At 35.3% G+C, this 18,646-nt stretch overlaps 3 protein-coding genes across 3 annotated transcripts; 2 read left to right on the top strand and 1 right to left on the bottom strand.

The window, feature by feature from the left end:
* The first annotated feature begins 1,660 nt into the window (after window positions 1-1,660).
* On the top strand, window positions 1,661-4,647 carry LOC146935419 (F-box/kelch-repeat protein At3g23880-like). Its single transcript, XM_085757618.1, has 2 exons — window positions 1,661-2,931; window positions 4,402-4,647. The coding sequence occupies exon 1, from the start codon at window positions 1,731-1,733 to the stop codon at window positions 2,901-2,903; it is 1,173 nt and encodes a 390-aa protein (XP_085613744.1). The 5' UTR covers window positions 1,661-1,730; the 3' UTR covers window positions 2,904-2,931; window positions 4,402-4,647.
* A 3,052-nt stretch (window positions 4,648-7,699) lies between these two features.
* On the bottom strand, window positions 7,700-9,404 carry LOC146935420 (uncharacterized). Its single transcript, XM_085749048.1, has 3 exons — window positions 8,935-9,404; window positions 8,443-8,581; window positions 7,700-8,017 (listed from the first exon to the last, which is right to left on the bottom strand). Exons 1-3 carry the CDS (start codon window positions 9,402-9,404, stop codon window positions 7,700-7,702), a joined length of 927 nt encoding a protein of 308 aa, XP_085605174.1.
* Window positions 9,405-14,338: 4,934 nt separating this feature from the next.
* Window positions 14,339-18,006, top strand: LOC146935421 (F-box/kelch-repeat protein At3g23880-like). Its single transcript, XM_085757619.1, has one exon. The coding sequence runs from the start codon at window positions 14,544-14,546 to the stop codon at window positions 15,702-15,704; it is 1,161 nt and encodes a 386-aa protein (XP_085613745.1). The 5' UTR covers window positions 14,339-14,543; the 3' UTR covers window positions 15,705-18,006.
* Window positions 18,007-18,646: the final 640 nt, after the last annotated feature.

Genomic DNA, 18,646 nt, shown 5'->3' on the forward strand with positions numbered 1-18,646 from the left:
GGACTCAACGTAAATTAGTAACTACTGTGTTCATATGCATTGGAAATCAATAATGACTTTTGAAGTACAGTAAATGTAAACAAGAGGAACAAATGTGTTCAATGTATTCTTAATATATTTTTTTTTTCAGTTTCTATGAATTATTAATTTATGATTTTCTTGGGACCGAAAATTATAAAGGGATCTCCCGAAAAATTATTATCTTATTATTTTATCAAGTTATTCAATTTTTTACATTGGCCCAAGTCGGGACCGGACAAATTTATTATTTTAGAGAGTTTATTAATTTACCGAGTATTAAATTAAAGAGTTTCTACTGTATATGAAATTGAAGTGAAACGGTATCGGTGGAATCGCAGAGAAGAAAGGAACTACAGTGGAGTAAACACGAAACCCGCTAATGAAAAAAAGATACAAAGGAAAGAGAGAGAGAGAGAGAGAGAGAGAGAGAGAGAGAGAGAGAGAGGGAGAGGGTTTGCGGTGGTGATGATGATAAGAGGAAGAAGAAGAAACGCGTGAGAGAGAGAGGAAAAACAGGAATTTGCGGCTTCGGTGGAATCGTAGAGAAGAAAGGAAAGAAACGTGTGAGAGAAAGAGAGGAAAAACAGGAATTTGCGGTTTAGAAGAAATTTGCGGCTTTTTTTATTATGTTTATCCGTTTAATTGTTTTGGTTAGGGTAAAACAGGAATTTTATTCATTAGGGCTTAGGTTTAATTAGGGCTAAAATGTTGGCATGGGTTAACTTACGTTGCAGCGAACTTTGGGACTCAACGTAAATTAGTAACTACTGTGTTCATATGCATTGGAAATCAATAATGACTTTTGAAGTACAGTAAATGTAAACAAGAGGAACAAATGTGTTCAATGTATTCTTAATATATTTTTTTTCTTCAGTTTCTATGAATTATTAATTTATGATTTTCTTGGGACCGAAAATTATAAAGGGATCTCCCGAAAAATTATTATCTTATTATTTTATCAAGTTTTTCAATTTTTTACATTGGCCCAAGTCGGGACCGGACAAATTTATTATTTTAGAGAGTTTATTAATTTACCGAGTATTAAATTAAAGAGTTTCTACTGTATATGAAATTGAAGTGAAACGGTATCGGTGGAATCGCAGAGAAGAAAGGAACTACAGTGGAGTAAACACGAAACCCGCTAATGAAAAAAAGATACAAAGGAAAGAGAGAGAGAGAGAGAGAGAGAGAGAGAGGGAGAGGGTTTGCGGTGGTGATGATGATAAGAGGAAGAAGAAGAAACGCGTGAGAGAGAGAGGAAAAACAGGAATTTGCGGCTTCGGTGGAATCGTAGAGAAGAAAGGAAAGAAACGTGTGAGAGAAAGAGAGGAAAAACAGGAATTTGCGGTTTAGAAGAAATTTGCGGCTTTTTTTATTATGTTTATCCGTTTAATTGTTTTGGTTAGGGTAAAACAGGAATTTTATTCATTAGGGCTTAGGTTTAATTAGGGCTAAAATGTTGGCATGGGTTAACTTTTATATATAGATATATAGATATATAGATATATAGATTGATGATAATAATAATAATAATAATAATAATAATAATAATAATAATAATAATAATAATAATAAAAATTGAGAGGAATAATAAATGGTTTTAGATATCAAATGTACATAAAAATTCGAGATAGATAAACTAGGGTGGAGCGTCTGTTTCTGCTTTATTTCTCTCGCGAGCAAACAATTCACTTTACGAAGTTAGAGAAATGGCGCAAGGAAACGAAGGTGACGACAACCAAAACGCCGTCGATTCTTCTCACTCACTCGCGGAGGAAACAACCAATACTCAGAGGCAGCGATTGGCCACCGGAACCCTAACAACCCCACCGATGGATCTTCCAACTCTTCCTTTTGATCTCCTTCCTGAGATTCTATGTAGGCTTCCGGTGAAATTACTTGGACAGCTTCGATGCCTTTGTAAGTTTTTCAATTCTCTTGTTTCTGATCCCAATTTCGCAAAGAAGCATCTTCGTATGTCAACGAAGTGCCACCACCTCATGCTACCAAATGTTTATCATCATGATTATGATTATGATAATGAGTTAGTTATGTATGATTCTCCAATCGCTTCACTATTTTCTACTTCTACTGTTGTTACACAAACACAACTTCACATTCCTAGTACTCTCACAAATGGACATCACTGCATGTACTTGGTGTGCTCCTGCGATGGCATGTTTTGTGGTAAGCTTGATAATGATTCTTATTTCTTGTGGAACCCTTCCATTAGAAAGTTTAAGTTATTGCCTCCTTTGGGGAATCACAAATGGTCATTACTAAGCTTTGGATATGATCATTTCATTGATGATTATAAGGTTGTTGCCCTTTCTCCCAATAAAGTGGTTAGTGTTCATACTTTGGGGACTGATTATTGGAGAAGAATAGAGGACATCCCATTTTCTAACCCCATTAGTGGACATGGACTATTTGTTAGTGGCACTGTTAATTGGTTTGCATGGGATGTCATTATCTCTCTTGATTTAGAGAAGGAGTCATATCAAAAGCTTCGGCTACCTGATTTCGACAATGAAAATAATTCGTGGGACTTGGGTGTGCTGACTGATTCCTTGTGTGTCTTTGCAAGTAGTGATGAATATTTGGATGTTTGGATTATGAAGGAGTATGGAAATCAAGAGTCTTGGACTAAATTGTACACTATTCCTAGCCTGATAGATCAGGATTTAGAACCCAGTAGAGCTTTATATATTTCAGAGGATGACCAACTATTGGTACAATGTCATAAGTATGGGGCTGAATGTGACGATATGAAGTTGGTTGTTTATGATTCTAAAGCTGGCACATCGAATATTCCTGTGTTTCAAAACAACTATGAACATACACATGCCAAAGTCTACATTGAGAGTCTCATATCACCTTAAGCATGGATTCAACTGCAACATATATATGGTTAGTTTTTGTTTCTGTTATTTATGTTATGCCTGCTCTGATTTTGGTGACTTGTTAGATCATTGTTAATTAATGGTTGATGGAATCTATAGGTTGAACATTGATTTTTATTTTCAATAGTTTGATTAATCATGAATTACATTAAATGGTTTGTCATTGGATTTTTCTAAGATTTGCGTTATGAATTAGATGTAATAAAGTCTGCGTAGTGTTGCACAAATATTTTAATGTTTGCTTCAAATCTTGCACACTGCATTATGAACAACACTGAATATGTTATATAACACTATTGTGATGTAATTTTGTAAAGAAGATAACTATTGTAGAACTTGTATAAAAAAGGCACAATATACTGAAAAAGAGACAGTTGAACGATCTCATGCCGCCGATGATTCTCAACATAAGTTATATAGTACTAGATCTAGCCTTTTGACAAATTAGATCTTCACTTTCAACCTAGTTAATATTCCCACTGATGGTGTGAACTGTTTTTTAGACTATAACATATGCAAATAACCAATGTACCAAAGTGTTGAATTGTAAATGGATAGTTATCTTATAGTTATGTATTTTCCGCATTTTCATTACTTGATCCTCCAGGTGGAAAAGGGTTTTTGATTTGTTTTTAGTTATTTTGTATCATCAACCACAAGTCATCCCATCTTATTCTTAATGACACTGACACTGATTTTATTTAATTTTTGAGTAGTCTTGATTTGAAGTGGTAGTGATAAATTAGTGATGAAATGCTCTAAAGGGTTTAATGTTGATTCATGAGACACAGTTGAAAGATTTTGTTGGTGCTTTATACAAGGATGTTTGATTCTGTTTTAATTTTCTTACTGTTTCGGTTATCCTTATTGGAAGGGAAAATTTAGCTAAAGTGTGCAGAACATAATTCTCGATCTACATCTTGTGCACTGCAGAATCTGAATATAGAACTAATGTGAAAGATAAAGATGAGCACTCAGTTTATGAGTTTGACTTCAAAGCCAGTTTTTGGATGTACATTATTTATATCCTATTAGTAGTGACTACTGGAATATGTATTGATACAAGAATCTGATGTATCGGCTCATTATAGTGTAGTAATAAATTGTATAAGGTTGTGTTGGTAATTAGTCATTACAGATAAAATTGTTAACTATTATGCCTTATTTGACTAAGGATTTTATTATTTCATGTAGGATTGCAGTTATCTAATAATCTTTTGATGGCTTCATTTATTTTAGTTTTGCAATTTAAATGGCATGTATGTATTCTGTTATCGATATATTTTCATGTCTTACATGCCTGTTCATAATACTAGAGACACAATAGTGGTTAGATTCTAACTATTGTTTGCCTTGACTTTGTTAACACTGTATGTTTGTTTACATTTTATTTTTCAGATTTGTTGAACTTGTTAGTTGTCATGTTCTAGATTTATTTTTTCAATGAATAAGTTATTTTGGCTTGTTATTTCTGCAGGTCTTTTCGGAGTCGATTCAACCTCAGCTGTAGGAGGAATGCCTTGTTTTTTCAATGAATTCGGGCTGCACTCTCTGTTTCTCAGCCATCCTTGTAAATTTATTGCAGTCAGAGGAGTCAATCCTTGTCATAATTAGAATGTTTAATACTTTCTGTTTCTGAATATCTTGCGTTCAATCTCTATCCTACTTTCATTATTAGAATATTTAATACTTTTATAATTTAGCAAAAAACTTGTGTAGGAAATGTCTTATTGGTTTTATTATTTAGTTGCACTTATCAGTATTGTCTTTATCAGTTTTATAACAATACCTTGATTATACTTTGCTACAACATTCTGGTGGTTTTACAGTTCTATTTCTGAAAGAAATCTGGTTTGTGCATTATTTTACTACTGTCTGTGTGTTTGTTTTAATTTTTTTTGTTTTGGTTGAATTGTGTACAAGGTAAAGATTTCCTTCTGTGCCCATATAAATATTGATGGCTTTCATTTTTTAGATGAAATCACTTATCCAATATCTATTTAAAAGCTTCTATTTTATTCCTATGTGGTTGGCCTTGTTTGTGGGAATGGGGAAAGGAAGGAAAGGAAATTTGTTGGTTTAGTTGATTTTTTTTTTTTTTGTGGGAATGGAGAAAGGAAAGGAAGGAAAGGAATGAAATGATCATTATTTAGAGTGACCTGCAAAATTGTACATGTTGAGTGGGTTTGGCTTAACATGAAAGTGACCTTGTATCTGTGATTTTTATTCATGCTAAATAAATAAGTTAAGTCAACTGAGTCAAGAAATAAGTTGAAAGAGTCTTTTGAAAGTTTTTGTGAACAATTGGACATTTAGATCTCCTGCTTAATCCTTTACTCATTTTCTTTTGGGCTTTTAAGTTCTATTTAAGGGTTCTTTTTCCCCAACAAGAATTTATATAGTAAAATGTGAAGAAATGTTTCCAACATGATCAAGACAATGCTATCACTTTTGAGGCATGTATACACCTATGCAATAATCTTCAAATACAAAAGGGAATAAACCACCAAAAAGAGGTGCTGCAGAAACAAGATCACTTGAATACTAAAATAGGCCTTTCAAAGTTAAAGATTGGAAGAAGTGGTGGAATAAGAAAAGATGGTGATAATGTGAAGTCTTTGGAGGCTTGATAGGTTATTGCCAATTTCTTCTTGTGAGTCCAAGATAATGGAAAGGTTATTGTTGTTTTTTGTGATAGTGCTTATTCTAATTACAATTGTGATTGATCTTATTGTCTAATTCTAAAGCTTGAGATATGTTTTTATCTTTTAGATATTGCATTATGATAGTGTGTAATGGACTGGTTATTCTTGTAAAAATGGAGGTTTTGTATATTGTGGTCTTTTATTTGCAGGGGTTTTAAAGTTGTTTTGCTTCAAAAAATATGATCATATTGTTGTGTAAACAATATTCTTTACTTCTTACACATGCGCAACGCATTTTACTATTCATAACATCGGTGAAATGGCCTGAATGTGATTGATGTAGCATATTTGAGATTGTAGTGAAGTTCCTTTCTATTTGTGTGTTGCCATATAATATCTCAATATTTTAATTTTAGTTGCACCTGAAGCCTCAAATTACCCCTTTTAACTTATAACCTTATAATTGAAATGTCTCTTTTTCAGGTTGGTTTTGTTTCTACCTTTCAGTAGAAGGGTTATTCAATGGCTGACTGAATTGCTTAGGTTAATTTTTTTTATCTCGAGCTTTGCTGAAGATGTTGGTGGAAAAAGATAATTTCTAGAGTTGTGGAATTCCCAAGTTAAGTTTGTTTATTTCTTATGGAGTCAAATTAGGTGAGGTGAAAAAACTATATGTTCTAAATAAATAGGATAAACTTGTCTGTGACTTTATCATTTTATGTTGTTTGATGGAAAATACAATCCTCAAAGGTCTAATGGTATGTTTGGTTTTGTGTTTTCTTGCCGCTACCGTATGTTTGAGGGTTATTGAACGTGCAAATAGAGAAGCGACTATTTGTAGCTTTTTAGTAGATGCACATCTACTTCACTCCCACCTCCAAAACAAACACTCACTAAATTAAATGTTTGACTTGAATGTTTCACTGTGTTATTCTTGTTCTACCTGAAAAAGCTAAGCTAGTTGACCATTCTCATAAACAATGAAAATTTATATATAGTGAAAAAGGTTTTACTTGAAAAACATGAATGCTTTAAAAAAAAATTACAACTTTTTTCCCCTTAAATTTAGATAGCTTTAAATTATATTTCCCACATGATTAGGATAGTGCTTGAATGTTACAGGAAAAATTATCTGGACAATTAATGATAGGATCCAATTCTTGAAATCATAATTTGCTTGAAAGATAGTGAATATTTGTCTTTTTATTCCCCTTAAGGGCATATTTTAGTGAGAGGCATTTTAGTAAATTAATGATATGAACCAATGCTTCAAATCATTGCGCCACAAATCATCAATAGACTAACCAGAAATAAGAAAACCAAACCATGTCAAAAGCTAGTGTTTCCCACTTCATTGGCTAAGCATATGTTGAATCTGCGCGTGTCATTAAATGGCTTTAATTGATTTTTTTTTTAATCATCAAAATATATTAAGCAAGGCTAGCACAAGATGGACTTAACCCGCGGAGGAGGAAAAAGAGTACAAATAAAGAGGGCCATAAAACAAGATGCACCTCTCCACCAAGATAGAACTCAATAAAAAAAAACCCTAAAAACAAAGTCTATAACAGAACAAAGACTTAAACAACAAAAACCGCCACCGAAAAACCGGACAGCCACCTAGGACAACATTGAACCACAGCAGAAGCACAGCCGGACTAGCTTCTGTCCACGCAGCTACAACAACCACCACTCACAGAGAGCACACCCGCAGCTAGTGAGGACCAAGAAAAACAAGCACTGCTTCCTGGCTAAAACACAGCGTCCAAAAACTGACAACTAAACAGAAAAAATGACAGCAGAAGCAAAAACAACAACCCAAAACAAACAGCCCCTCAGCCAGCTACCAGCCTCAAACAACACCCGAAAAACCCCCAAAACCATCTCACCCGGGTCAGCTACCAAGACAAAAGAGAGGGTTCCAACACCATTAATAGAACAAGCATGTCGTTATTTTCAATCTAGACACACTCCATTGCCATGACAACACTTTAAATTGGTCCACCATCTCCTCCACCCCATTAATCTTTATTATTAAAAATTCGATTATTTCTAGTCTTCCAAACCACCCAAACCACTGCATGCCAAATCAACCATGACCCTCTCCTAAGGTTCTTAGGTCTCACCTCTCTAGACCAACAAAAAGCGTGAATGAAAAGATTCAGGGGAGTGATAAAGTAAACATTCAACCACGCCATCACCTCCTGCCAAACTTTTGATATCATGTCGCGATGAAGGAAAAGACCGCCGATTCATCTTCATGCTCACAAAAAACACACCACTTAGAATCTTTTGTCCCATGAGCCGTCTCTTAGCAAGGTTGACCTTAGTCGGAATCCTATCAAGTAACAAGGTCCACGAAAAAGCCAACACCTTTCCCGGCGCCTTACTCCTCCAATTATCCCGGAAAATCACCTCCTCCTCATAATTCAAGTCTCCACTAGAAGGCTTTAGTTTTGGAGAAGTAAAAAACATGACTTAATGGAAGAAAAAAAAAACCCCTCCTTTTCCGGTTTCCACACCCAAGAATCCACACCATTCCCCCTCACAATCCCTTCTAACCGCACCAAAAGAGAGCTTAATAGCTCCTTTTCCCATTCAAACAACTCTCGCCGCCAACAAAACCTCCACCTTCCCCCCTCCAAATTCCTATCATAAAAATCACTCACCATCCCATCATGAGAAGTAACTAAGGAAAAAATGCATGGAAAAGCCTCCAATAAAGGAACGTTAGACACCCACGGGCCCTTCCAAAAAAACGTATTGGAACCATCACCCATCGTTCTAACCAACTCCTTATAAAACAACCGAACCCCTTGTGCCTCCAACCCCATTAAGTCTTTCCACCAACGCGAAGAATAGGAAGGGCATACCTCCCCCACCAACCTACTGCTATGACTCACCATAGGCCCATATTTATCATCTAGTACCTCTTTCCACAACGCCGAGTCCTCATCAAGGAGCCGCCATCTCCATTTAGCAAGAAGACTAATGAAAAGGGCAAGGGGCAACCTTATGCACAACAAGAAGACTAATATTGACCATTTTAATGCCTCTCACGCTAAACCCCCCTTTACTTCTTGGTTGACAAACCTTCCTCCACTTAACCCAACAAATCTTCTTTCTATCACCAACACCTCCCCAAAGGAACCTCCTTTGGATACCTTCCACCTTTTTAATCACCTTAATCGGCATCTTCAAAAAGGAAAGGTAGAAAATGGGAATCGAATTTAACACAAAATTTAAGAGGACAATGTGACCTCCTAAACTAATCTGCTCCAACACCGGCTCCCATGTTGACAACTTCCTCTCACTAGCACCAACCAGTATGCCCAAGTACATAAAAGGAATCGTACCCACTTTACAATTGAGAAAGGAAGACATCATCCCGAAAAAAATCTGCCGGAACATTCACACCAATAAGGCAACTTTTATGGAAATCCACCTCTGAGCCCGACACCATCTCAAACCCCCTTAACAAGGCCTTAAGGGTCCAAAGATTCTCAATCGAAGCTTCACCTATACACAAAGTTTCATCCGCATATTGAAGATGAGAAATCACCGTGCCACCCTTCTTTACCTCAAACATCTTGAAAAGATCCCAGTTTACCGCATTCTCCATAAGCCCACTAAAACCTTCTGCAACCAAAAGAAAAAGGAAAGGAGGCAACGGATCTCCTTGCTTTAAACCCCTTTTAATATCTATTTCGTCGGTTGGACTCCCATTCACAAGGATTGACACGATACCCCTAAACACACACGCCTTCATCCAAGCAATCCACTTACCCACAAAACCAGTCCTCCAAAGCATATACTCCAAGAAACTCCACTCCATCGACTCATAGGCTTTCTCAAAATCCACTTTAAGAATTAAACACTCACGTTTCCTCAATCTCTAAAGCCATTTAATAAAAAAAGAGTCATGAGAGAGAATCTATAGATAGAAAGTGAGAAGGGAAAAGGGTCAAGTGCGTCAACTAGGGTTAACCAAAAAGAGGGAGAGAACTTTCCGGCCAAGAAATGTACCACTTTTCATTTCCTGGACCAAACCACCACATCCTTTTTCTATACTAATTTTTCTAATGAGGTCAAAACAACGGTTCTATGGATAGATAGTGTTCAGTAATGGTTGTTAGAGGTTGGTTACAACTTTTATAACCAACTGATATAGTTGGAATTGTTAGCTATATAAGTCTTAGTTTGGTACTAATTTGATAGCATGACTAGTTCGAGAGGAATATCTGCAAGAATACGTCCCGATGGTGCAAGCCAAAATGAAAGAGTTCCACTCTGTCGACATAGTACATGTTCCCCGCGAACAAAACGCCAAGGCAGACATCCTCTCCAAACTGACTAGCACGCGAACAGTAAACGAGAACAAAACCGTAATACAAGAAGTCCTTACAGAACCAAGCATTCAAAGGCAAAAATCTTGCCTTCATGAAATCAACGCGATCTCAGAGATCCAAGATTGGCGAGGACCTTTAATCCACTACATCACTGGCGGAGAGCTCCCTACAGATCCTCAAAGAGGACGAAACTAAAAGGGAGAGCCTGCTTATTCACTTTAGTGGAAGGAACCTTGTACAAAAGAGGTTTCAACATTCCACTGTTCAAGTGTCTCGGACCAAACGAGTCCCAAGAAGCCCTAGCCGAAACTCATGATAGTATATGCGGGCAACACCTTTGTACAAAAGCCCTCGCCTAAAAAGTCCTTCGAGCAGGATACTTCTAGCCCACCATGCTCAAGGACGCAAAAGATTATGTTACTTTATGTGATAAGTGTCAGAGACGTGCGGACATGCATAACGCTCCACCGGCCGAACTAACATCGCTAACTTCCCCTTGGCCTTTCGCATTGTGGGGAATCGACCTCCTGGGACCATTCCCTAAAGCCGCCAGACAACTAAAATACTTAGTGGTGGCAGTGGACTACTCCACAAAATGGATCGAAGTTGAACCTCTAGCGAAGATCACGACCAAAAATGTGCTTCGTTTCTTCAAGAGAAATATCTTAGCGAGATTTGGAATACCATCGCTTGTGGTATCCGACAATGGAACTTAGTTTACCTATCACAAGTTTCAAGATTACCTAAGAAACTTAAACATAAAGCAAAGCGTCACTTCCGTCGAACACCCTCAAGCTAACGGCGCCGCCGAAGCAGCAAACAGAGTAATCCTATGTGGAATACGAAGAAGGCTCGACGAGGGTAACATAAGTTGGGTGGAGGAACTTCATAAGGTCCTCTAGGCTTATCGAACAACCCCTCACTCAACGACCGATGAGTCACCTTTCCAGCTTACTTACGGTACAGAAGCGGTCATCCCCATTGAGGCAAACGAACTCAGTTAGCGGACAAGTGCCGACACAGACTTCGATACCAACGCGGCAAACCTACACGAGGAACTTGAGTTCATCGACGAGATAAGAATATTACGATGCTAAGTTGCTTGATATTGGCAGGTGGTGCTCAACAATAGCAGTAGAGTTATGGATGCAAGAAAAAAATCGGAGATCCAAGCATTCCAACTATTTAAGAATATGTAATTCAAGGATTAAAATTTTTCTCTTGTGTTTCTTTATAAATTTAGTTTATTAGATAATGAAATATCATACTACCATTGGCATAGGCCAAGACTTATTTTACTGTGTATATTTTTTTTTGAAGGAGTGTATATTGTTGGTATCGAGTGTAATATATAGATGTCTATTTTGTTGTGTATGATATTAATATAGAAATAGAGGTAAAATCATAGTTTAAAAGTCTGTTTTAATTTTTTTTTTTGGCTCAATATATATTACTCCCTCCGTCCCATAATACTTGACACTGTTGACCTTATTACGCATACCAATGCATAACTTTGAGCTTAAATATCTTGAATAATATATTAGAAAAAATTATGAAAACTTGATATTTTGAAAATACTCATCGAGACGAATCTAACGACATCTTATATGATATTATTTCTCTTTGTATATTAATAGAAAAATACGGTCAAAGTAAGTTAGGTCAAAATTGAATATTTTCAAATAGGTCATCTTTTGCGGGACGTAGGGAGTAGAGACCGATTTCGTGACCAATTGTTTTACAGGTTGTAAAATAAGTCACAAAGTCAGTCACCAAAATTAGTGACATATTCAGTCTCAAAATTTCGTCACTAATTTACTCACTAAGTTCAGCCACAAATTCGGTCTCTGATCTTGGTTAAATATTCAGTCACTGAAGACGGTCTCTGTTTCAGTTACAAAGGATCAGTTACCAGTGTATTAGCAACTCTTCTTTTTAGTCACTATTTCGGTCAATGAATCTGTTTGTGACCGATTTGAAAGATATAGGGACCGATTATGCAGTCTCTAATATGCTGATATTTAGTAATGACCGCTAATTGAGAGCTTGAAGGAAGGCATACTTCCCAATTTTCTCTAGCCTCCCTGGCTTTCACCACCTGCCCCAACAGCTTCAAACCATCGCCATTCTCCCCCTCTAGAACCCCTTGAAATACTTCCACTTCCTTCCCTTTTTTACTTCATCTGCCTACCATCTTACCCCCCCCCCCCCCCCCCCCTTGCAAAGTTATTTGCGACCTTGAGCAGCAATACCTTTTAGGCTAAACTGCACTTTTGTTCCTTAAGTTTCAAAATATTGTGATATTGGTACGCTATTAAAAAATAATGAAAATTTGGCCCCTTCTATCCCAAAATTACTGAGAAGACGCCACGTGTCCTAAAAAGGAGCCATGATCGCAACTTTTTATAAAGATAAAGGGCCAAAAAGCATATTTCCCTTATTTTAGGGGGTCAAAATAGCATGTTTGATATTTCCTAAACGAGGGGTCACTATTTTTCTTTTTTTAATAGGGGGCTACAATCGCAACATTTTAAAAATTAAGGGGCGAAAAGTACAGTTTAGCCTTCTTAAGATTACACACTTTGCAGCGTCCAACATCATAGCACTCTCCATAGTTTTTTTTTTTAATTAATTTTCCACTTGGGAGTTGTAGCTTCTTCCTCCTTCTCTCCATCTTCGTAAACCATTGAACTTCTAAATCCATCCACCTCAGGCCCATCAGAACTTGGCCCAGCTGACATGATATGGTTATAAAATTGCTCTTCTCCCATCAAGTTTTGCTCACTCCCAACCGAACTTCCCAAAATACCTATTTGTGACTTAACTCGCGTAGGTGTATTACCAACGTGACTTAAGTCACACTCGATACCTTACTTCATTCAACGTGAGTTAACTCACATTGGGTTATGTTATAAAAACACAATAGCACCATCGAAATTTCCAAAACTCCATTGTTGCGGTTTTGATCTTCATTGTTGTGATTTTCTCCAAGCTTAAGCCATTCAACGCCAATTACAATCCCAAAATCAAGTAAGTGTTTATTATCCTATTGCATTGGTTTTTTTATTGAATTATTAGATTTTTTGAATAAATTGTCACATATTTAGATTTTTTATTTATGGTTTTTGATTTTATAATGTTGGATTTTTATGATTTGATTGAATTGTTAGATGTTGATTAGAGTAGAATTGAATGAATAGTGGTAGAAAGTATTAGATGTTTGAAATTGTTATAAATTGTAAATTTATGGTAAATTTTTTAGGATAAGAGTAGGTTTGACTATTGATGTTTGCATTTGATACATATTTCTGAGAATCAGGGTGATGCTCAATTGAAAAAGGAGGGTGAGAAGAAGAAAGTAAAAATGATAGTGACTGGCACTACATGGAATGCGATGGTTCTCTAAAATAAAATCAATTTGAAGGTGTCGGTGTACTATCAATCCAGGCCGAGGAGGAGCGAAAGGACTTGTTATTTTGCTCCTTAAAAAAGCAGGTGTCCCAGGAACTGTCGAAGACAACTCGGTTGACTTGTGTGAAGAGGGAGATGATTAAATGTAATGACTTGTAATGTCTATTTATTTTCATGTTTTTATATGCTTTTGAATATGTTGTGCCTTTTGGTACATTTTGGTATTAAATAAATTTGAATAAAGTTGAATAAAGTTGCACAAGTACACGAAATCAATGCAAAAAATGCACAATTTTATTTAATTTCATCTACGTTACTTTACATTCTCCCTAAATATGTGGTATCATCATGATGTTGGGTTTAAATTTAATTCTTGAAAGTTTGCCAAAAATGTTGGCATTGAAGTGACTTATACTTAGTGTAAAAATTTGCAAGTATGTTTGAAAACTCAAAATAATGAAGAGAGCAAAAACACATATATTCTACCAAATAACTTTATATGTTTTCACATTGAATTCCCTCATATAAGATGGAAAGCGATAAAAAGGAGTGCATTCCAATATATTCTTTTGAACAATAAACATTCAAACATCTAAACAATAAAGCAATACAAGTCATTTACATGTAAACATTGTATCATTTCTTGCCAAAAAAAAATCAAAATTTAAACAAACCCATAAAATGTTAATGGTGTTTGTAGAGAGGTTCCAAGTGGTCATGTTTTTCTAACAAAAGGATGACGATCTTCTCAATTTTTATTGTATTCGTTTAGGCGTTTGGGTCACTATGACTTTTGTGGGTGTGGGTTAATTTAGAATTGATCTTAAGGATAAGGTTCGTCGAACTATTAGTTATCCTAAATTTGAAAGTAAAAAACAATTATATTTTTACTTTTAATCCAAATTAAAATTTCATAAAAAACATCGTTCATAATTTTCAAACGTTAGCACAATAAATAATAAATAAAAAATTGAGAGGAATAATAAATGGTTTTTATACATCTCAAATGTGTAACCAAAAAAAAAAAAGTATTTTTCATGTGACGCATCTCAAGTGTATTTAAAAAAAATATCCTCTCTCAAAAAAAAAAATAGTGTATTTAAAAAAAGAAAAGAAATCTACATAAAAATTCGAGATACGAGAAACTAGGGTGGAGCGTCTGTTTCTGCTTTATTTCTCTCGCGAGCAAACAATTCACTTTACGAGTTAGAGAAATGGGGCAAGGAAACAAAGGTGAGGACAACCGAAACGCCGTCAATTCTTCTCACTCACTCGCGGAGGAAACAACCAATACTCAGAGGCAGCGATTGGCCACCGGAACCCTAACAACCCCACCGCTGGATCTTCCAACTCTTCCTTTTGATGTCCTTCCCGAGATTCTGTGCAGGCTTCCAGTGAAATTACTCGTACAGCTTCGATGCCTTTGTAAGTTTTTCAATTCTCTTACTTCTGATCCTATTTTCGCAAAGAAGCATCTTCGTATGTCAACCAAGCGCCACCACCTCATGCTACCAAATGTTTATGAACATGATTATGATTATGATTATGAGTTAGTTATGTATGATTCTCCAATCCCGTCACTATTTTCTACTTCTACCGTTGTTGCACAAACACAAATTTACATTCCAAATGGACATCACTGCGTGAGGCTGATGTGCTCTTGCGATGGCATGTTTTGTGGTAAGCTCAATAATGGTTCTTATTTCTTGTGGAACCCTTCCATTAGAAAGTTTAAGTTATTGCCTCCTTTGGGGAATTACAAATGGTCATTACTAACCATTGGATATGATCATTTCATTGATAATTATAAGGTTGTTGCCCTTTCTCCCAATAAAGTGGTTAGTGTTCATACTTTGGGGACTGATTATTGGAGAAGAATAGAGGACATCCCATTTTCTAACCCCATTAGTGGACATGGACTATTTGTTAGTGGCACTGTTAATTGGTTTGCATGGGATGTCATTATCTCTCTTGATTTAGAGAAGGAGTCATATCAAAAGCTTCGGCTACCTGATTTCGACAATGAAAATAATTCGTGGGACTTGGGTGTGCTGACTGATTGCTTGTGTGTCTTTGCAAGTAGTGATGAATATTTGGATGTTTGGATTATGAAGGAGTATGGAAATCAAGAGTCTTGGACTAAATTGTACACTATTCCTAGCCTGATAGATCAGGATTTAGAACCCAGTAGAGCTTTATATATTTCAGAGGATGACCAACTATTGGTACAATGTCATAAGTATGGGGCTGAATGTGACGATATGAAGTTGGTTGTTTATGATTCTAAAGCTGGCACATCGAATATTCCTGTGTTTCAAAACAACTATGAACATACACATGCCAAAGTCTACATTGAGAGTCTCATATCACCTTAAGCATGGATTCAACTGCAACATATATATGGTTAGTTTTTGTTTCTGTTATTTATGTTATGCCTGCTCTGATTTTGGTGACTTGTTAGATCATTGTTAATTAATGGTTGATGGAATCTATAGGTTGAACATTGATTTTTATTTTCAATAGTTTGATTAATCATGAATTACATTAAATGGTTTGTCATTGGATTTTTCTAAGATTTGCGTTATGAATTAGATGTAATAATGTCTGCGTAGTGTCTGCGTAGTGTTGCACAAATATTTTAATGTTTGCTTCAAATCTTGCACAATGCATTATGAACAACACTGAATATGTTATATAACACTATTGTGATGTAATTTTTTAAAGAAGATAACTATTGTAGAACTTGTATAAAAAAGGCACAATATACTGAAAAAGAGACAGTTGAATGATCTCATGCTGCCGATGATTCTCAACATAAGTTATACAGTACTAGATGTAGCCTTTTGACAAATTGGATCTTCACTTTCAATCTAGTTAATATTCCCACTGATGGTGTGAACTGTTTTTTAAACTATAACATATGCAAATAACCAATGTACCAAAGTGTTGAATTGTAAATGGATAGTTATCTTATAGTTATGTATTTCCCACATTTTCATTACTTGATCCTCCAGGTGGAAGAGGGTTTTTGATTTGTTTTTAGTTATTTTGTATCATCAACCACAAGTCATCCCATCTTATTCTTAATGACACTGACACTGATTTTATTTTATTTTTGAGTAGTCTTGATTTGAAGTGGTAGTGATAAATTACTGATGAAATACTCTAAAGGGTTTAATGTTGATTCATGAGACACAGTTGAAAGATTTTGTTGGTGATATATACAAGGACGTTTGATTCTGTTTTAATTTTCTTACTGTTTCAGTTATCCTTATTGGAAGGGAAAATTTATACTAAACCGTGTAGAACATAAGTCTCGGTCTACATCTTGTGCACTGCAGAATGTGAATATAGAACTAAAGTGAAAGATAAAGATGAGCACTTAGTTTATGAGTATGACTTCAAAGCCATTTTTTGGATGTACATTATTTATATCCTATTAGTAGTGACTACTGGAATATGTATTGAAACAAGAATCTGATGTATTGGCTGATTATAGTGTAGTAATAAATTGAATAAGGTTGTGTTTGTTATTACTCGTTACAGATAAAATTGTTAACTATTATGCCTTATTTGACTCTGGATTTTATTATTTCATGTAGGATTGCAGTTATATGATAATCTTTTGATGGCTGCATTTATTTTAGTTTTGCAATTTAAATGGCACGTATGTATTCTGTTATCGATATATTTTCATGTCTTACATGCCTGTTCTTAATACTAGACTAGACACAATAGTGGTTAGATTCTAACTATTGTTTGCCTTAACTTTGTTAACACTGTATGTTTGTTTACATTTTATTTTTCAGATTTGTTGAACTTGTTAATTTTGTTATGTTCTGGATTTATTGTTTTAATGAATAAGTTATTTTGGCTTGTTATTTCTGCAGATCTTTTCGGAGTCGATTCAACCTCAGCTGTAGGAGGAATGCCTTGTTTTTTCAATTAATTCGGGCTGGAGCTGAATATCTCGTGTTCAATCTCTATCCTACTTTCATTATTAGAATGTTTAATACTTTAATAATTTAGCAAAAAACTTGTGTCGGAAATGTCTTATTGGTTTTATTATTTAGTTGCACTTATCATTATTGTCTTTATCAGTTTTTTAACAATACCTTGATTATACTTTGCTACTGCATTCTGGTGGTTTTGCAGTTCTATTTCCGCATGTTTTGAATTCTGACATAATTCTGGTTTGTGCATTATTTTACTATTGTCTGTGTATTTGTTTTAATTTTTTTGTTTTGGTTGAATTGTGTACAAGGTAAAGAGTTCGTTCTGTGCCCATATAAATATTGATGGATTTCATTTTCTTAGATGAAATCACTTATCCAATATCTATTTAAAAGCTTCTATTTTATTCCTATGTGGTTGGCCTTGTTTGTGGGAATGGGGAAAGGAAGGAAAGGAAATTTGTTGGTTTAGTTGATTTTTTTTTTTTGTGGGAATGGAGAAAGGAAAGGAATGAAATGATCATTATTTAGAGTGACCTGCAAAATTGTACATGTTGAGTGGGTTTGGCTTAACATGAAAGTGACCTTGTATCTGTGATTTTTATTCATGCTAAATAAATAAATAAGTTAAGTCAACTGAGTCAAGAAATAAGTTGAAAGAGTCTCTTGAAAGTTTTTGTGAACAATTGGAAATTTAGATCTCCTGCTTAATCCTTTACTCATTTTCTTTTGGGCTTTCAAGTTCTATTTAAGGGTTCTTCCCCCCACCCCCCATGAATTTATATAGTAAAATGTGAAGAAATGTTTCCAACATGATCAAGACAATGCTATCACTTTTGAGGCATGTATACACCTATGCAATAATCTTCAAATACAGAAGGGAATAAAGCACCAAAAAGAGGTGCTGCAGAAACACGATCACTTGAATACTAAAATAGGTCTTTCAAAGTTAAAGATTGGAAGAAGTGGTGGAATAAGAAAAGATGCTGATAATGTGAAGTCTTTGGAGGCTGATACGTCATTGCCCATTTCTTCTTGTGAGTCCAAGATAATGGAAAGGGTATTGTTGTTTTTTGTGATAGTGCTTATTCTAATTACAATTGTGATTGATCTTATTGTCTAATTCTAAAGCTTGAGATATGTTTTTATCTTTTAGATACTGCATTATGATAGTGTGTAATGGACTGGTTATTCTTGTAAAAATGGAGGTTTTGTATATTGTGGTCTTTTATTTGCAGGGGTTTTAAAGTTGTTTTGCTTCAAAAAATATGATCATATTGTTGTGTAAACAATATTCTTTACTTCTTACACATGCGCAACGCATTTTACTATTCATAACATCGGTGAAATGGCCTGAATGTGTT

Source organism: Medicago sativa, chromosome 3 (genome assembly GCF_051527215.1).
Source record: "Medicago sativa cultivar Bolivia chromosome 3, Bolivia_mono, whole genome shotgun sequence".
NCBI lineage: Eukaryota > Viridiplantae > Streptophyta > Magnoliopsida > Fabales > Fabaceae > Medicago > Medicago sativa.